Source organism: Hordeum vulgare, chromosome 6H (assembly GCF_904849725.1).
Source record: "Hordeum vulgare subsp. vulgare chromosome 6H, MorexV3_pseudomolecules_assembly, whole genome shotgun sequence".
Taxonomy (NCBI): Eukaryota; Viridiplantae; Streptophyta; class Magnoliopsida; order Poales; family Poaceae; genus Hordeum; species Hordeum vulgare.
In genome coordinates, this window is record NC_058523.1 from 18,882,710 (window position 1) to 18,901,561 (window position 18,852).

The window sequence follows — 18,852 nt, forward strand, 5'->3', positions numbered from 1 at the left end:
GAGTTAAACCACTTAAAAGTTGCTTGATACATTGAGCTGATAAGAAGCGGGTGGTTAAATTTCTGAAATGAAGGGAACAACAAGACTTTCCCACAAAAAAACAAGACTTTCCCACAAAAAAACAAGACTTTCCATACTTTGTAGCATGAACATCACCCTTGCTATATTTTACACAGGCTCGATAACGAAATGTTCTGGAGTTGTTGTCACTTGTCAGTTGACGAAGAGCCAAACAGAGACACTCTCTGTTCTGCACTTAACATTGTTCTGAGGTGGTGTTTCAAGAGGAAGCAAGCAATTTCTGAGCGCCCGTATTTTAGGATACAAAGTCTTACCCTTTACTGTAATTCCAAGTACGTAGTAAATACTGTCAAATGACCCCCACTGAGATTGGAGCTACCATGGTAGTTAATCTATTCATTATTGTTGCATTAGGGAATTCATCTCAAGTTCCTCTTTATCGGAAAAAAATCTCAAGTTCCCACATTGGATAATTACTGGAACAAACATCATAAATACAGATAGTCTCTAAGAGGCTATACTACATCATCGTTTCTCCTGACACGTAAAATCTTACTGCCCATCCACAAAGTACAGACGGCATAACACTTGTCTTTGCCAAATAGATAGATGACCAAAAATTTAAAAATAATGTTCAACTACAGTCCAAACTGCAGCGTCAAAGTAGGCTTCCCTTGTTGGAGTTAAACACGAAAGAATCGTGGCCATGTCGGATTCAGTACATGCATGTAGGTGTCCGACTAGGTTTCTAGTTCAATCACGAATAGAATTAGGATTAGTTGGCAGCCTAGCTAGCTAATATATATACTCATGTATACCCCTGTACTGAGAACCAGAATCGTGAGTTGAAATAAAACACAAGGCTCGTTACGAGCCTTTGGCAATACGCCGGTATCTCGTGTGCGTGCGTTTGGTGCTTCCGGCCGGCTGGCCGTTGTGTGCGTACGTATACGTTGGCGTAGTTGCTGCAGTTTCACATAGAATCGATCAGGAGCAGCGCGCTATTTTGGGATAGCTTTGCACTGCATTGGTGGATCGAACAGGAGCCAGCTAGTGGTGTATCTCGACGTAAAGCAATTCGTTGAGTTCAACAAGTGGTTAGTCTTCGTCGTCGATCGTCACCGTCGTCGGAAAGTACTCGGCGTCGGGTCTGGGCTAACATCCCTTTCACCACGTCTGCTCTGCATTCATGCATTCAAAAGCTCCAACCACATCCAGCAGGGATGTAGCTCCCCTTTCACCTGATCAAGCCAATGTTTTGATTATATCAGATATATACGACCACGCACCAGGGTTTAACATATCAAGAATTTTCATTTCCGTGCATAGCAGGATGCTAACCTTACTAACAAGATCACCCATGCTATTAAATGAACCGCCAGTTAAATAAAAATTGTCAATACAGAGTCTGAGCTAACACACTGCTAATAGTTGTATCGATTACCATTCTTTCTGAGTTATGTAATTTTTATATACTAGCAACCAAGAGGGTTAAGCAGTTAAAGATTCTCACTAGCATTAGTGCCAATCAAGACTCGGAGCACTAGGATTCTCACTAGTAGTTTCTATTGAGAATCTTTGTTTGCACTAAGATTCTCACGAAGGGAACTTGATGGCGGGATAGTAGGACTTTAACTTGAGGGAACAGGACTAGGATTCTCACTAGCAGTTTGTACCCATCCTCACTAACAGGACTCAAAGCACGTAGTTAATGGTCTGCACTTCTTGTTCATTATTTTCATCCCCTGGGCCTGATGAAGCTGCTTCATCATCCTGCTCTGCATCCACCAAGGCAAATTGAATATGACAAAAATTAGTGAGCAGAGCAACCCGACCATCAAATTAAGATGTAGGAGAAGCTATATGTTAATTTACCTCCCGATTTGGATGACCTGCTGGCCATGAAGTGCTGCGACAGCATATCCCTCGCCCTGACAGCGTCCTCCTTTGCTATCTCACGCACTTCCATGGAGTAATTCTTCCGCTTGGTGCTCAGCATGGCTGCATCATCCTCCAGTTCTATGACTATGTTATGCAATCTGCAGCAGGCATATATTATTTTACTTAGAGTTTCCAGATTGGCCGGCCACCACACCTCTCCCTGCAGGCACTTCCATGTGTCTTTGAGCCTTGCCATCGCCTTCAGAGCACAGGTTCTGGCCGCGGAGTGTCGCCTATTAAACTCTGCTTTGGTATCTGAGAGGTCTTCTTCCTGGTAAGGCGTGAGTAGCCACGGAAGAAGAGGATATCCTGTATCACCAATTATATATTCCCCGACTTCTGATCCATCCAATGCTACCTTTAGCTTGCTGCCATTCAGCCTACCGCCCTTCTCGCACCCATTAAAGAGATGAGAGTCGTACAATATGTTTATGTGGTTTATGCTACCTGCCGATCCCAACCAGATGTTTCTGAACCTCATCTCTGGATCAACGATCACTTGCATCTGAGTGGTCTTATTCTTCTCCCAGTTAGGTCCAAATGGGATTTGAGTTGCACATATAACACCACAACAGTTATTCATCTTGTGGATCTTCTCAAACTTGGATTTGATTTCATCCTTCTCATTGCAGTCTGGCCAGCTTGAGTGGTGGTCTGCCTGCTCCCACATAGCATCAACGAACCTCTCAGTTACTGACAAGGCGGTTGACTCGTTCACACCAACAGAGGATCCTACGATCCCTGTTGGCTCACTGGAATGCAGCCTTCTAAGAGCAACGGCTACCCGGTCTTGTAAAGACAGCACCCTTCCGTTAACAAAGGTGTAGCTGTTCATATCTTGCATTGACGGCTCCATCACCAAGCTGCAGATGTAGCTAAAGGTTTCTCTCGTCATTTTGAAGACAAACTGAAATCTTTGTGCATCCTCAAAATAAGACAAGGTTCCTATATTAGAAGAAAACGTAAAAGATATTACACAACTCATAACTTGCAAGGCAAGATGCCTAGGAGAACAAATAGAGAACAAATATTTAGCAACATATGGAAGCGCAGTCAGATCCGACAGTAGCATTGGTCGATAAATAAGCATTACAAAACGATAAGAAGTTAGTTGTCTAAGGTAATACATCTATGTACTATATATTTTTTCGTCCTACTCTAGAAGGGTGTATTCAAAAGAATGAGAATGTAGGGAATATATTTAAACTGCAACATGCTGATGAAAGGTAGAAAATAAAGAGAATAGTTTAGATAACCAGAATAAATAGACAAATTAAGATGAACCAGCATTGCAAAATTACCTCTGGACATGAAAGAGAAGCTGACATTTGTCTCCAAGTTGTAGGGCTTAGCTGTGTACAAGACATACCATTTCCTGGAATTACCTCCTTCGCCTGCATAAGCCTTGACATGCCCAACATGCCTGAACTTGTCCCACTCAAGGCCAGATTGTCCCGCGGCTATGGAAGCAAGCAGTGCTAGGCGGCAGCATAACTCCAAATGTCTTGGGTTTATACCTCCCATGTATATTGGGAGTGTCTCCATGTCTTTATCTGTGAGCATGAGCCTCTGGAGTGCAGGAACACCCTCCAACACCTTCAGCTTTGGGCAGTCTTCGATGGTAAGCTTCTGCAGCCTGGGAAGATTAGTGATCCTCTCCAAGTCAAGGTTTTCATCCAGATCCAGCTCAACCAGAGATGGAAAGTTCTCTATAGAGATGAGGCCCTGGACATAGGATATGATTAATTTATTCAAAGCCCTTGCCTGGGATGCAAGGCCAGGAGGAAGACACTTCAATTTGCATCTATCTAGCGTAAGCACCTGCAAGACAGGAAAGGCTTGCACTTGCTCCTCCCAGTCCCACTCCTCCCATTCCACCAATCTTATTAATTCCATCTTATGCAATCTCGGAAATGCAGCCACCATTTGGGCAGGACGAGCGTTGTAGTGATTGTTGGACTGCATGAATTCAGGTCCAACACACTTGATGGCTGGAGCACAATTGATCTGAATGAACTCCAGATAGGGGAGCCGACACAAGCCATCAGGAAGCTGTGTGCAGCAAGCTAGGTCGACAATGAACAGAATCCTTAAGCTCTGGAGGGGCACATCTGATGATGACATCATCCACCTTGGGGGCCATCGGCCAAAATATCCTCTCATATCAAGAGATTCTAACCTGGGCGGAGGGCAGAGCTCATGAAACACCTTCTCCATTTGTTGTTGCTCTTCCTCAGAGACACAATCTTCCTCTTTAATCAGTCCATCATCTCCTAATATACTACCACAATTTAAGACTAGAGTAGTAAGATGCACCTTGTCAGCAAGCTTTGCCTTTGCTGCCAATGAGGAAGTAGTTATATTCTCCAATCCGTCCAAATCAAGAATCTTGAGCTGAGAAAGAGGACCCAACTCTTCCAAACTACAACAATCACCATCCACCTGGGCTGGAAACCCAAGTAATACCCTTAAGTTCGTCAGAGCACAAAAACCCCTGGGTATGCCTTTTATACTTGTTGCATTGAAGTTAAGGTACCTTAGCTGCCCTAACTTCACAATGCTACCTGGAAGTTTCACAAATTGTTTGCATCCAAAAAGGCTAATGTACTGCAAGAATTTCATATTTCCAATGCTATCAGGCAGACTAGATATATCAGTTTCTCGTAAGGACAAGTACCTCAGGTGCTTGAGTTCATGCAAAGATTCAAGCAATTCTACAACATGTGCAGAATCTATATGCAAAGTTTGTAGACATGGAAAATTAACTAACGAATCACCAGGCTTGATATTTATATAGCCAGTTGATATTAATGCCCTTAATGTCTTTTGTGCTTGCAAAGAACTCCACTCTAACCCATATGATTCTGATGCTTTGCTTTCCAGAGATAACCGAAGAAACTCATGTGCACTAAGTTTACTAACAATATTAGTTTCTCCACTATGAACTGCTAGTGCCTCATCTCTAGCCACAAATTGAGCAAATGAGCGTACAACATCATGCATGTTGCAGACATATTGATCAACATAAACTGTATTTGGCTCTATAAGATTCCTCAGTATCAGCTCCTTGTAGTACTTGCTTCCTAATTCTTCTATGTCATCTAAGGTCCCGTGAAGAAATCCTTCACTAATCCACATGCCAATGATTTCGTTCCTAGAAAACACTGCAGTTTTAGGGAGAAGGGAGTAGTGCAGAAAACATTGTTTGGCACAAGAAGATAAATCTTCATAGCTTAAATATACTGCATTGTTTAGCTCTTCGGGTATTCCTGATATTGACCATATAGAATCATCCAAAACTATCTTCCACTCATGCTGTTTTTTGTCCTTCTGACACAAGATCCCACCCATTACTTTGAGAGCAAGAGGCAAACCATCACATTTTCCAACAATCTGCACTCCAATATCCTTGAGCATATCAATTTCACATTCATCTGTCTCACTTGAGATTATCTGCAAGCAGTTGAACTGATAGAGTCAATAGCGGAGTGTGTTGGGCATAAGCTACGCATGGTGTGCCGGGCGCGAGCGTGCGTGCGCGAGCGGGGGGCACAGCGGGAGTGTGGCGGGTGTGCGTGCGTGTGTGTGCGCGCGTGAGCACAGGCGTGTCAGTGCGTCGCGGTGTGCGTGCGTTAGACTAGGGTTAGCTAGGCGTGCTGGTCCGGGTCTCCCAGGAGCGATCACTCGCGGGCTTTGTGTTAGCAGGGCGCGTTCGTGCGCGCGGTGGCCGCGACTAGAGCGGGCGAGATCGTGTGCAGCGGGAGGTGGGTGCCCAGGGTATAAAACCTGTGTGGGGTGCGTCTGTAACCAGTGTGGGTGTCGAGTTAGAGCTCGGAATAGAAGCCGTGGTTGCGGCGGCGGCGTACGTGCGCCGGGAAAATCCCCACCGTTTCCCTGTGCTCTCCTCTCCTTCCTCCCTCCTTCTCTGTTTGCGACAGTGTAGCAAGGCGAGAGGCAGTGCGTGAGAGAGCGAGAGGTGCCGGGGCAACAACAGAGTGGTTTTCCTTTAGAGAAAAAACATAGAAATTTGGTAACTGCTAGTGGAGAAAGAAACTCATGAATGATCAGTTAACGTACTGCCTAAATTGAACTATCAAGTGGATGAGCTGGTAAGTGAGGATGTTGCTGTCAACTCGGATGCCTATAGCATGTGCGAGGCTACAATCATTACATGTTCACCCAAACGATGTTAGGTTTTTTACTCTTTTAACCACAGGATGCTTAATTTAATCTATGATCTCAGAAACTAAACAGATTATGTGCTTAATTATGTGGATACATACTACAATACATATACTCATCCTCCAGAAAACAGAGTCATATTTTTTACCCAGAAAACCAGAGTCATACTTAATCTACAGTTACACAAGGGGGGTTGGTTGTTACATGTTTAAATCATCTATAATTCTATACAGGAAATTTTATAATTCTACCAATCACAAATAAGTTTTTTTTAGAAAAGGACCAATTACAAATAAGTAGAAGAATGAAGTACCATCTTTTGTTTTTTATCATTCTACCAATTGCAAATGATTGACTGTGTAGTTGTGAACATGATGGAAATGGAAGAACAATGACACTGTTTCTCACTTTTTATAAATGTAAGAACATTCATATGATCCTAATTACCAATTTTGTTTGGACTTGCATTTTAGGTGATGACTACGTATATTACTATGTATATTTCAATAAAATTAGCTTGCTAAAAGGGAAAAACAGTGCCAAATAAAGGAATATGGTTTACGGAGACACTATTAATTACTAAGGGATAAAACTATATATTCGAAAAAAGATGCATGTGGGAATATCTGTAGGAGCACAGATGACCAACTTTCATCAACCTAAATTTGATACCTAGGTTGAACTATTGCACTTTCTGTGCACACAATACAGAGTGTCCGAACTAGTTGCGGCAGGTGCATGTGTGGTGGCATAAAAATATAGTGTCCCTGTTGTATGGGTCCATGTTGTAATCTCAAAGAATTGTACATAAAAGAAGTATGCCCAATTATTATATCCCTACCCCAAATTAAGCATGAACGTAGTAATATTAAAGATGTATGGAATTTAGTTATGCACCTGTTTCTTGAGCAATGACCAGGCATCCTCCTCCTCTAATTTGTCCACATGGTGGTAGGGAAGCACAGCTTTCATCCTTCGAGCTACTCTTTCATCTCTAGTAGTGACGAGGACTCGGCTACCTTGAGCCACAACATTAGACAAGGATGTTTTAAGCACATCATCCCATGCTTCATGGTCCCAAACATCATCTAGCACCAGGAATAGCTTCTTCCCTTTCAAGCTGGTGGCAAGGATTGGCTGAAGCACAGCCAATGCCTTTTCGCGACCATGTTGTCCCCCAGCTTGCGTGATGATTGTCCTGAGCAAGTCAACCTTGTCGAAGTCCTTGTTGATGCTCAACCATATCGACTTCTCGAACTCGGCATTCAGGGCTTCATCGTTGAAGACCTTCTGGGCAAGAGTGGTCTTGCCGATTCCACCAACCCCAACAACGGCGACTACCATGATGTTGGTATTGACCTCCTTTTCACTCAGCATGATCTCGACTAGCTTTCTCGTGTCTTGTTCGATCTTCTCTCCGACTACACCGGACCGATCAAACTCCCCTGATGTCTCACGTCTTTTATTGCCAGAATGAGAGCCATGGACCTTGCTGTTGCGATCCTCATAGGAACCAAGAGGGATGAAGCTGAAAGCAGCGCTTCGCTCCATGATGATGTCGAGCCTCTTGTTGAGCGCCTTGATGCGGGTACCGATGTCGTGGGCATGGGAGGGATTCCGCATGCAGAAAAGCAAGGGGTTGCAGCACCCCACATTTGCACTGGACATACCGTGCTCCATGGCCTTGAGCTGGCAGAGGTCGAGGATGTCGGCAGCTTCATACATGGCACGCTTGAGCTGGGACACCCATTCTTGCACCCTCTTGTCAGTGATGTTTCTCCTGTCAGCATCAGCGAGGAAGTTCTTGAGATCCCTAAGCTTAATGTGCATCTTGTCGATCTCACGTTTGAATCCAAGCAACATGTGCACCTCTTCACTCGCCATCTCCGTCAGCATGTGTAGCACGTATGACGCAAAGGCATCCAGGACCATCGTTATATATGTTTGGTACGTTTTTTCTGTTACAAATTTTAACCACATATATCAAGATCATCCCCGCCACTTGTTGCAGCTGAAGATTGCCAGCCAAAACTAGTGAAAAAGGCAGCACTAGAATGCTAACATGGGTACATGAGGAACAAGTTATAATTTATGAGCATGTGCAAGCTACCTAGATTAACAGAGGCAAGCAAAGCCAACTAATCATACAGAGAGGTACAAAATTACCTTCAAGACGGATGTATGTTGGGTCTTGCTCTAGGCCTTCTGGAGCAACTCGTATTACAAGCTAGTACATGTGAAGGGCCTAATAAGGACGGGGCATTATATGTATATATAAGCTAAAGGGGATTACAAGCACCTTGTATGCGAATATATATACTAATCCGCACATTGTGATCAACGGATCAGGCTATCTGTCCACAAATTAAAATATGTGCTGAGTCTTGGATTGTTCATCAGACTGATCTGTTAGCTGGCAATTAAAATATGTAGCTGGTGAGGGGTATGATACAATTGATGCAACCTGTAATGTTAAGAAGCTGTAATACCTAGATATATCCGTCTCTTATTAAACGCTTTGCAGGGAAGGAAACACGTAAGCCAGGACCCAGCAGCATCCCGGTATTTCCCGGAAGGAAGTGATGTAGTTTACTTTGAAACGGTCTGTTTGTTCGGAAGGCCATAGCCAAAAGACTCCTTGTGATTTGGTTTGATTTCACACTAGCCTAACTTGCTGCACAATGCTTACCTTATACTAGTATAATATAAAGGCTCTTTATTGGTGGGCACCTAGCATTGGTTAACTAGCACTAATTGTCACCATCTTGTACCTCCCACGGTCCCGATTGGAGGAGCAGAAGAAGGTTGCAGAGAAATTGCACAGGAGATTTGGAGTTAGGCCTATCGTAATGCATTGTCTCTTAGCGCGGTATCCTAGGTAGTATACGATCGTTAGATACAACCATCCTAATGTATTGTATGTTAAGTGTCGTATCTTAGTAAGCATGTATTTAATGATTTTGGCCTCATACTAATATGTGATTGGTCTAACAAGTTATTTTGCCTATGATACCGTGCAGAGAAATTGCACAGGAGATTTGGAGTTAGAGAATGCAGCCTGATGAATTGTAGTAGATGAGGCACCGCACTATTATTTATCGGGACCGTAGAAATCAAATACTGAAAATCCCCGAGTCAATTTTGTGCAAGATGATCATCAAGAAGCAGGGTTGGTCATAATTGGTGGAATCAAAATGAGTTGTGCATGCATGACTATGGTTGTTTGTGCATACTTTTAAACAGTGGTGATGCTAACAGCGGTTGATGTTGCTTAAGTATATTCAGAGATGTCAGTGTTGCATTCTACCAACAGCGAATCTTGGTAATGCAATGCAGAGTGCTCTCAATGAATTTGGAATTGATGATTCAAACACAAATCAGATGGGCAATTTCAGCCATACACCGAACGAATTAGCAAAAATTAAGCGTCAAATGGGTGAATAGAACGAATGGAATGCTAAAGAGCAAAGGGTGAGTACAGATTGGTGCCGTATTCACCGGACCTTCGGCTGCGGCATGGCGGCGGCCGCGCACAAGCATCTATCTGACCCGAGTCGCTCTGACGGCGCCGCCGATCGCGACTTCTCGCCGGCAAAGGGCAACGGGCCGGGTGTGTGCTCCGAGAAAAGCCCCAGCCTGAGAGGCCGCTGGTGAAGAGCAGCTCCGTGCGGGAAATACAATTGACTTCCCTGAAAAAAAAAACATTTCTGGCAAATGGGACCATGTGCTCCTGGGAGTCTAATTGGATTTAGGAAATTACAACGCTTAAATTTCTAACAACGTTCACTCTGTAATAAATAATGTTCATGAAATTTTAAAAATTTGCTCACTCAAATTATTCACACAATTCAAAAAAGTGTTCTTGCAATTTCAAAAATGTTGACAAGTTTCAAAATACGTCCATAACATGTTTTAAGTATTCCTAAAAATGTAAAACATCGTTCACATAATTCATAAAAAAAATCATCATTCAAAAAATATTTACTTGTTTGCTAATATGTTCTTGAAATGTAAACAATTGTTTGCGCAACTTCTGGAAAATACAAGGGACATAGACAAATTTTATCTACCACCGGTGGTAAACCACTTGTGTTTTGTATGTTGTATGTAGTATCTATCAAATCGGATAGTATGTATGCGTAGTATGTAGTATATAATCATGTTTAGGTAGTATATATAATATTTGTTTGGTAGTATGTATCATATTTTGTTTATGCTCTTTTTACATACAAATATATGCATATTTCATAAATATAATAAAAACTATGGATTAATTTGTAATTTTTTCATGTAACTCATTTTGGAAAATCTTATATATAGTATATGAACATAATAAGAATGATAAATTAGTATATATACTCCCGCGTGGTAGTATATGGAACACGTGGGGTAATATATATATACTCCCTGGGTGGTAGGATGTATTTTTCCTAATATATATATATATATATGTATGTATGTATGTATGTATGTATGCGTGTGTTGGACCGAATAAAAAAAGAACACAAAAACGAATAAACAATGTTGGACCGAAGTTTCTAAAACCAGTATGTAGTCTGCTAGAAAAACAGTCTGTAGTGGTCCATAAAAGCTCTCCGAAATTGTCTCAGAAAGATTCCGAAAAAATACATGACAAACGTTATTGGGCCAGACCACTAGTGGGAGCGCTAGAGGCGAGAGGATCATACGTCTCGCAAAAGTGAGGCATAACTCTCTCACGCTTTTTGACCTAAGACCATTATCCTTTGTGTCGATTTTTTAGATTAGAGAGAAACTATAGGAAGAGGACAAAGCGGTTTCTTCCTTCCTCATGAGTGGCTCCAAGTGACTAGGGTTTGCTTGCCTCCTGTCAGCACCATCACCAATCTGCTTCGTCTTCAGTGTGGCCTTAGAGCATCTCTAGCCGCGCCCTCAAATGCCCCCCCCCCCCTCCCTCTCCGGGTCATTTTTTTCGTCGGCGGGGAAAATGGTCCAGTCGTGCCCGAGGAGCCCATTTTTCGTCGACTAGGACCGAAATTGGCCCCGGCGGTCCCAGGCAGAACCCAGCACGCTGGGGTCGCCCGGGGGCGCCGGCAGAAATTTTTTTGTCGCGAAAAAACACTGGGCCCGCCAAGTCAGCGACTGTCGCGCGCGGTTGTCGTCTTCTTCGCCTCGTTTCCTGCAGGAATAAATGTGAAGGCTGCGCCGCCGGTCAGCCTTCCATTGATTCACGGGCGGCACTGTGAAGACGCGGCGACGCATGTGCCATTGGTTCCTGCCACGCGTTCAAATGGCGCCACTCCGCAGGCCCACCCGCCCGCGGCTATATAAGGTGAAGGTGCCCTCTCCCCACCGGTGGCCACAAACACCTCGCTCGCTTATGCCCTCTCCTCTCCCTTTTCCTCCCCAGAAAAATGGTCGAACGCTACCCTGGCGATGGAGCAGCAACCAATGCATGGCTTCGGCCGTCATCACCTCTACAAGGCAGACTACCCGGCGCCACCGGACATGGGGGTGCCGGGGTCATGGAGGCTTAGCGCCGGTGGAGTTTTGGTGCCACCGTCGCCCTCTAGAGCTGATCGGCGGGCGGAGATCACGCGCATCTGGCCATCGCTGTCAGAGAGATCGCGTAACCTGCCGAGGTACGCCCCCGACAACAACATGTTGTGGACGGCGTACTTCGTACGTCGACACGACGACCAACTTGCCGCCACCAATGGGGTCGAACCACGCGGACCCCACAACTCCGAGGGCCGCCCCCAATTGGTGGGGCCTCCCCGGCCGCACCAGACGTCTCTATGGCGCAGGGCACGCGCAGCGGTGGCATCGTCATCAACGAGCCCAACGCCTCCTCCCGCCTCGTCAAGCCGAAGACGGACCCGGGACTCCTCCCCCTCAAGCCGGAGCACCTACCATGACCGCCGATGACGAGACCGCCCTCAAATGGGTGCAGGATGACTATGTTCGGGAGGAGATGGAGAGCGAGCGTCGCGCTCTCGAGGAGGGCGGTGTCGACATCCTCGATGACAGCGACGAGGAGGCGCCGAGGCCTTCCAACCCCATTGGCCACGACGACCCAGTGCACGGGTGCACCAAGGACGGCGGCGGAGTGCAGGACGACGATGGCGATGACGACGGCGGTAACTACACCAATTTCTACAAGCTTCTCGGCATGTACAAGGCGGCAGCGTCGGGTGACAGCGGCGACTTAGTTTAATTACGTTTTTATTTCACTTTTGTACAAAATTCAATGAAAAACTACGAATTTCTTTCGAATTTGAGTCGGTTTCAGCCGAATTTGGGCCGAGTTTTTTTTAAACTGCTCAGGCGACCTTTGGGGGGCGACTGGGAACCCCCCATGCCGTATTTTAGCCGGCGTGCCCCCAGGTGGTGCTATTTCACGCCCCTCGTGGGGGGGCGAACGGCTGGAGATGCTCTTAAGGCCATGCAGGCTTGGTGGATCCCACACTTGCTGACAAGCAGGGCCGTCTTCAAAAATTTTGGGGCCCGGGAAAAAATCAAAATAGGACTCCTAATTTTATGTAAACCATATAGCTTAAGAACTAATGTAAGTAAAGCAAAAAAACATATATACTCTCACTTAATTATTTAACTTCAAATATGTCTAATTTGGTATAACATTTAGGAAAAATATCAAATACTAATAGTAAAATAGTAAACATGGTAATAAGTAATAAACTTCTAAAATGACCTCATTTTCTCTCAAAAAACAACATTTTTCTATACTATTAGGAAAATGGCCATTAGTCCCAGTTCGAGAGAGCCTTTAGTCCTGGTTCTTCAACCGGGACAAAACCAACGGGACTAAAGGCCCAAACCTTTAGTCTCGGTTGGCTTACGAACCAGGCCCAAATGAGCTCCACGTGGCCGTTGCGGGACGCCCTGGGAGGAGGACCTTTAGTCCCGGTTGGTAAGACCAACCGGGACCCAAAGACAGCCACGCGTCAGCAGCTCTAGGCGCTGCGGTTTTTTTGAAAGGGTGTTAGGGGTTTTGGAGGGTTTTATTAGGGCTTTCATATTGTGTTTCCCCTTTTCTTTTTGTGTCCATCATCTTTGATTCCTTATGCTTGTTGGTGTTTTCGGTCGGTGCCAACTAGATGCTAGCTAGTACGTACATAAAGCATTACACGACATCGTATATTACTACTCATCATTGTACATACTAGTTAAAAACTCTTCATCATTGTAGGTAAACTAGCATAAAAAGATAAACTTATCATCATTCTGGTTGTTATCATAGTAGCAAATTACCAAGTTATCACAAGGTTAAAGCACTAACTACTACTCAGTCCTAGGTAAAAAAGCAAAATAAAGACGGACTCTGACATCTCTGTATTAAAGAACACAACTCAACCTATCTCCAACTTGTGAGATGCGTAAGTTTTCCTCTTCAAATGGTATCATGATGCTTGGATTGCATTTCTCCATCCTTTGATTTTCAGAGTGTCTTCACTTTGACATATCATGTATTTACCACGGTAATTAATCGGGGTTGCCCCTAATCTATCTATTTCCAAATCACCAATGATAAACATCCATTTACACTAGTGGGGACGGGGCCTTTAGCCCCGGCCCGTAAGGGGCTTTAGTCCCGGTTCACCAACCGGGACTAAAGGGGCGGGACTAAAGGCCTAACCTTTAGTCTCGGCCCTGTTACAATCAGGGACTAAAGGTGCTCCACATGGGCGCTTCGTAGCTCCCCAGGGGCAGGCCCTTTAGTCCCGGTTCGTTACACGGACCGGGACTAAAGATTTTCAGATTTTGCTTATTTTTGGGTTTTTTGAATGAAATTATTTTTGGGTTTTAGGGTTTTAGGGTTTAGGTGTTCGGGAGATTAACGTGATGCCTCGTTTGGTGTTCGGGAATTAGTTTTCGTATAATTTAAATAGAAATAATTATGCATATATATATAAGATTAACTTATCTTACAAGCGAGCATATATATACAATTATATGGAGATTTGAATTATCGGGACTAGAGCCCGTCTATTCGATTACATGGACGAACATCAGTAATGGCCCATAGCTACACTAAATCGTCATTTGTCATCTATAGCTTCCGTCCTCAGAAATCCCGCAAGCTCCTCTGCAACAGCAATCGCGCGTTGCTCTGGTAGGACCTTCGTCCTCATGGCCGTGTGCTATATAAGAAGAGGAGATGAATATGAATATCAGTCATGATAACAAAGAATGACGGGTAAAAATAGAGGTGTGAATGTTCATTGCTTACGTCGAATCTGTGATCCTTGAACTCAGAGGTAAACGTGCGAATGGTTTCGCAAACATAGTATCCGCATAGATGCGTTCCCCGTGGCTGCTGGCCGCACTTTACGAGAATAGAATATATATAATCAAAATAATAATCTAGCATCATAAATGTATTGAAAATTAATAGAAGTATATCATACTACTACTTACCTGAGCCGCTCTAAAGGTCAGCTTCTCAGGAAAGTTACCGGGAGTCACGCACTTGAACCGCTTCCAAACCCTGCCCGACAAGGATAATGATTTGCTAAGTTTTTCATTAATTGATATATCAAAAAATCATCGAAAGAGACCGATAGAGCGCAAGAATGATTAAAATTACCCTTGGAGCATGTCCTGCAGGCTTTGGAACTGTTCCAAGGGTCTCGATAATGGGTCGAAGGCATCAACTCTTCCCTTATCAATTTGAATGTCCAACAGAATCCAATGAAAGCTGCACACACACACACACACACATATATATATATGTGTGTGTGTGTGTGTGAGTAACTTATCAATTACACTTATAAGTGAATGGACACAACAGAGTAAAGACCCTCACCTGAAGTTGTATGGAAACAGTATGTGGTCATAGAAATTTTGATCTATTAGAAACCTTAGAAGGTTTTCCTCCGTCTCCTTGGGTTTATCAGTTAGCGTGGCTATATGTATTTTATCTGGGTCAATAATCCCAATATTTAGGATGGTCTTACTTTTACAATCCAGAATCTTCATTCTGCATAATAGAGTACAAGTTATATATAGACAATGAATTGAAATAACTAAACAAGTTATATGTAGACAACGAATTGAAAAACTTACAGACAATAGCAACTCATAAGCGATTTGTCGAGGGCGTCGCCATTGTACATCTGGAAGAGTTCATCAAAGTCGATATGGATTTCTTCGGAGCGGCCGTAGTACTCCCGTGGGACACTCAGCACGATCATCGTTCTCCCATTCTTTGATTCACTTAAGTACCATTGATGCAAGTAACGCATATTTGTTGGAAGATCATCTTTGCTGACCAAAGGCTCTCCCATGACAAACTGTGTCTTAGGGGCTACCAGAGCCTTGGGTATCCTGTTGTCTTGGGAAGCCAGCAAATCTTCAACCGAGATACCACATTCAGCCGCTAACTCCTTTGCTCTTTCAAAAGCTTGCCCCTGCACCGGAGGGAGAACATTCTCGGTTAACACCTTGAGGGGTGGGATCGACTGTTTGGCCTGTTGTCCAAGCTGAGGAACGTCTGATTTTTTCTTGCTTGTAGTTGAACTTGATTTGCTCCCACTTGCACTTGCACGTGAGCTGCTCTTTTTCACTTCCTTCTGCAATGTGCGTGTATAGTCATCAGGCTTATAGTGTAAGTCATACTGTGATGGAAGGGTTATGAAGTCTTTTGCCCATGCTATTTGCTTCTCGGTGTATTCCGTGCGGGGCTCGGGTGCCTTCTTTTTATCTGCGCATCATGATGTTCCTTTGCTATCCTGGCGTTTTCCTCGGGGGTACGATCATAAGGTCTGATAGGAAGATTAGCATGAGGTACCTTTGGGAGGGGCGACCGTTTGGGGGCTCTGTCGCTTAGGAATCGTCGACGGAGCTTTCTTGGTGGCACGCTTCCGCTTAGTATTCTATACGGGCGGCGACGGAGACGGACGACCCAAGTCCGGCGGCGGTGATCGAGATGGACTCGTGTTGTGCTGGCCGACGTCATGTGGAGGGCTTGGAGGTAATGGAGGTGTAGGTGACCTGCGACGACTCGGAGGCGGTGTTGTCCTTGGGGCCGAGCCTGGAAGCTTGATGTAGTTCTTGTCCCATAGGATGACTCCACCCAGTACTTCTCCGAGTGTCCTCTCATCTTTGGGTCCAGCTATGTCGAGCTCCATATCACGAAACCCCGTCATGATTTCATCCACCCCGACTTTAGCAAAGCCAGCTGGAATCTCACGGCCATGCTAGCGTGCATCAGGGCCAGAAGGTAAAGCTTGTCCGACGGCCACCTTCATGGATATGTTCTTGAATTTCTGATGGAGTTCACATGATGTTGACTCCTTGATTCCATCCAAGGTGTAGCTGGGACCGCCCTCTATCATTCTTCGTGCATAGTCGGGCGGGGCCTCAGATTCAGCCACGCTGCTTTTCCGCTTAGATGGGGCGCCGGTAATATCAAGTGCAGGATCTTCCTGGCGCGGTACTCCTCTAAGCTCATCAATCTGCTTCTATTGCTCGTTAATCCTGGCAAGCAACTGGTTGAACTTGTCATTCTCCTCATCCTGCTGCCGCTTCTTTGCTCTCTCTCGGCTTCTGTAAGTGTCTTGGTCTCTGGCAAACCCAAGCCACCACGGGTAAGAAGGACCGAAGCCTCGCGTTCGTCCTCCATGTTCGTCATTGTCGAGGACTAGTGTGAGCAAATCTTTATCTCTGTCTACAATGAACTTTCTTTTTCCCTCCTTAATTTCTTTCACTATCCTTTTCCAATTCTCCCTGGGTATCCTAAGACCGTCATTGCAGATGAGGTCCCCTGTTTTTCGTCGTACGACCCACCATGCGCAAGGAACCAATTTCTTGCTCTCAATTCCCACTCATCACGGAGTGGTTCAGGTACGATGCCTTTATCTAGCAGATCTTGCTCTTTCTTATCCCACTTTGGGATGGCAGTCTCATAGCCCCCTGACCCCAGCTTGTGGTGATATTTCTTCTTGTCGGCATTTATCTTGTTCTTTTCTGATAATGCCTGGGCATCTTCTGACTCCTTGTACTCTTGAAATGCTTTCCAGTGATTCGCCTGCTTGGCTAGATACCCCTCGAATACTGGCACTTTCTTTGTCTTCACATAGTTTTTCCATAGCTTCTTCTTCCAGCTACGGAACAGTTCGGCCATCTTCTTTAGAGTCCACTGCTTGACTTTGGCCCTCAGTTTGTCTGCGGCGTCTTCATTCTCACATTCTGGCAGGTTGAAATGTGACATGATATCATTCCAAAGATTATCTTTGTACCTTTCGGCGACATAGTCACTATCGGCTGCCCCTTTGCGCTTGTTCCACTCCCGAACGCTGATCGGGACGTGATCCCTAACGAGAACTCCGCATTGCTTCTTGAATGTGTCAGCAACATTCTTAGGAAGCTTGGGTTCGCCCGTAGGCAATATCACCTCAAAGGTGTAATGCGTCCGTGCATCCAACTTTCTAGTCGGGCCTCGTTTCGTAGTTTTTCTCGATGTGGAGGCCTAAGAGGGAGAAACATTCGTCAAATGAATGTATATGTATACAATATAGAGCTATCTCCAATATTTTTCACATATTACAAGTGATTGTCGAACTTCATATGTATACCTCGCCGGACTTTATTATTTCTTCACCGGCTTCTCCATCAGTGGAGCTATCACCTTCTCCGTCATTGGACCTATCTCCTGCCCCATCGGCTTCATCTTCGTGTCGCTCGACCTCCATTCCAACGTCGTGGTTTAGATATGACGACGGAGATTCAGCTGGTTCAACGTCGGGGTCGTCTTTGATTATATCTTCGAGAAGTTCTTCCTCTTCAAGGTTCCTGATATGTGGATCCATAGTTCTGCAAAAAACGGATTCTCTTAACCTTTGTACCAAAAAAGAATTATTCTATCAGGAACTCCATTCTAAAACAACTTTAGTCCCGGGTCGTGACTCCACCCGGGACTCCTAGATTTCTGCATAGTATTCAAAGTAGGAGTACTTTTCCAATTTGAGCATTCAATAAGCAAAACCAAATCGTAAAATAAAGTAGTATTCAAATTAGCATGCATTCAATTATAATCAAATACATCATCTCTTTTGTCCGTACATCATCGAATATTATCACTAATACTCCTCGAATACTATCATACATATTGTTGGGGAACGTCGCATGGGAAACAAAAATTTTCCTACGCGCACGAAAACCTATCATGGTGATGTCCATCTACGAGAGGGGATGTGTGATCTACGTACCCTTGTAGACCGTACAGCAGAAGCGTTAGTGAACGCGGTTGATGTAGTGGAACGTCCTCACGTCCCTCGATCCGCCCCACGAACTGTCCCGCGATCAGTCCCACGATCTAGTGCCGAACGGACGGCACCTCCGCGTTCAGCACACGTACAACTCGACGATGATCTCGGCCTTCTTGATCCAGCAAGAGAGACGGAGAGGTAGAAGAGTTCTCCGGCAGCGTGACGGCGCTCCGGAGGTTGGTGATGATCTCGTCTCAGCAGGGCTCCGCCCGAGCTCCGCAGAAACGCGATCTAGAGGTAAAACGATGGAGATATGTGGTCGGGCTGCCGTGGCAAAGTTGTTTCAAATCAGCCCTAAAACCCCACTATATATAGGAGGGAGGGAGGGGAGGAGGCAGCCCCAAACCCTCAAGGTTTGGCCGAAATTTGAGGTGGAGGAGTCCTACTCCAATCCTACTTGGAGTAGGATTCCACCTTCCCACTTGGAAACTCTTTCCAC

The 18,852-nt window shown here is 44.9% G+C and overlaps 1 protein-coding gene across 1 annotated transcript; it reads right to left on the reverse strand.

The window, feature by feature from the left end:
• Window positions 1-1,315: 1,315 nt before the first annotated feature.
• Window positions 1,316-8,078, reverse strand: LOC123402507 (putative disease resistance protein RGA4). Its single transcript, XM_045096429.1, has 5 exons — window positions 7,042-8,078; window positions 5,277-5,415; window positions 3,264-5,126; window positions 1,897-2,907; window positions 1,316-1,799 (listed from the first exon to the last, which is right to left on the reverse strand). The coding sequence occupies exons 1-5, from the start codon at window positions 8,074-8,076 to the stop codon at window positions 1,717-1,719; spliced, it is 4,131 nt and encodes a 1,376-aa protein (XP_044952364.1). The 5' UTR covers window positions 8,077-8,078; the 3' UTR covers window positions 1,316-1,716.
• Window positions 8,079-18,852: the final 10,774 nt, after the last annotated feature.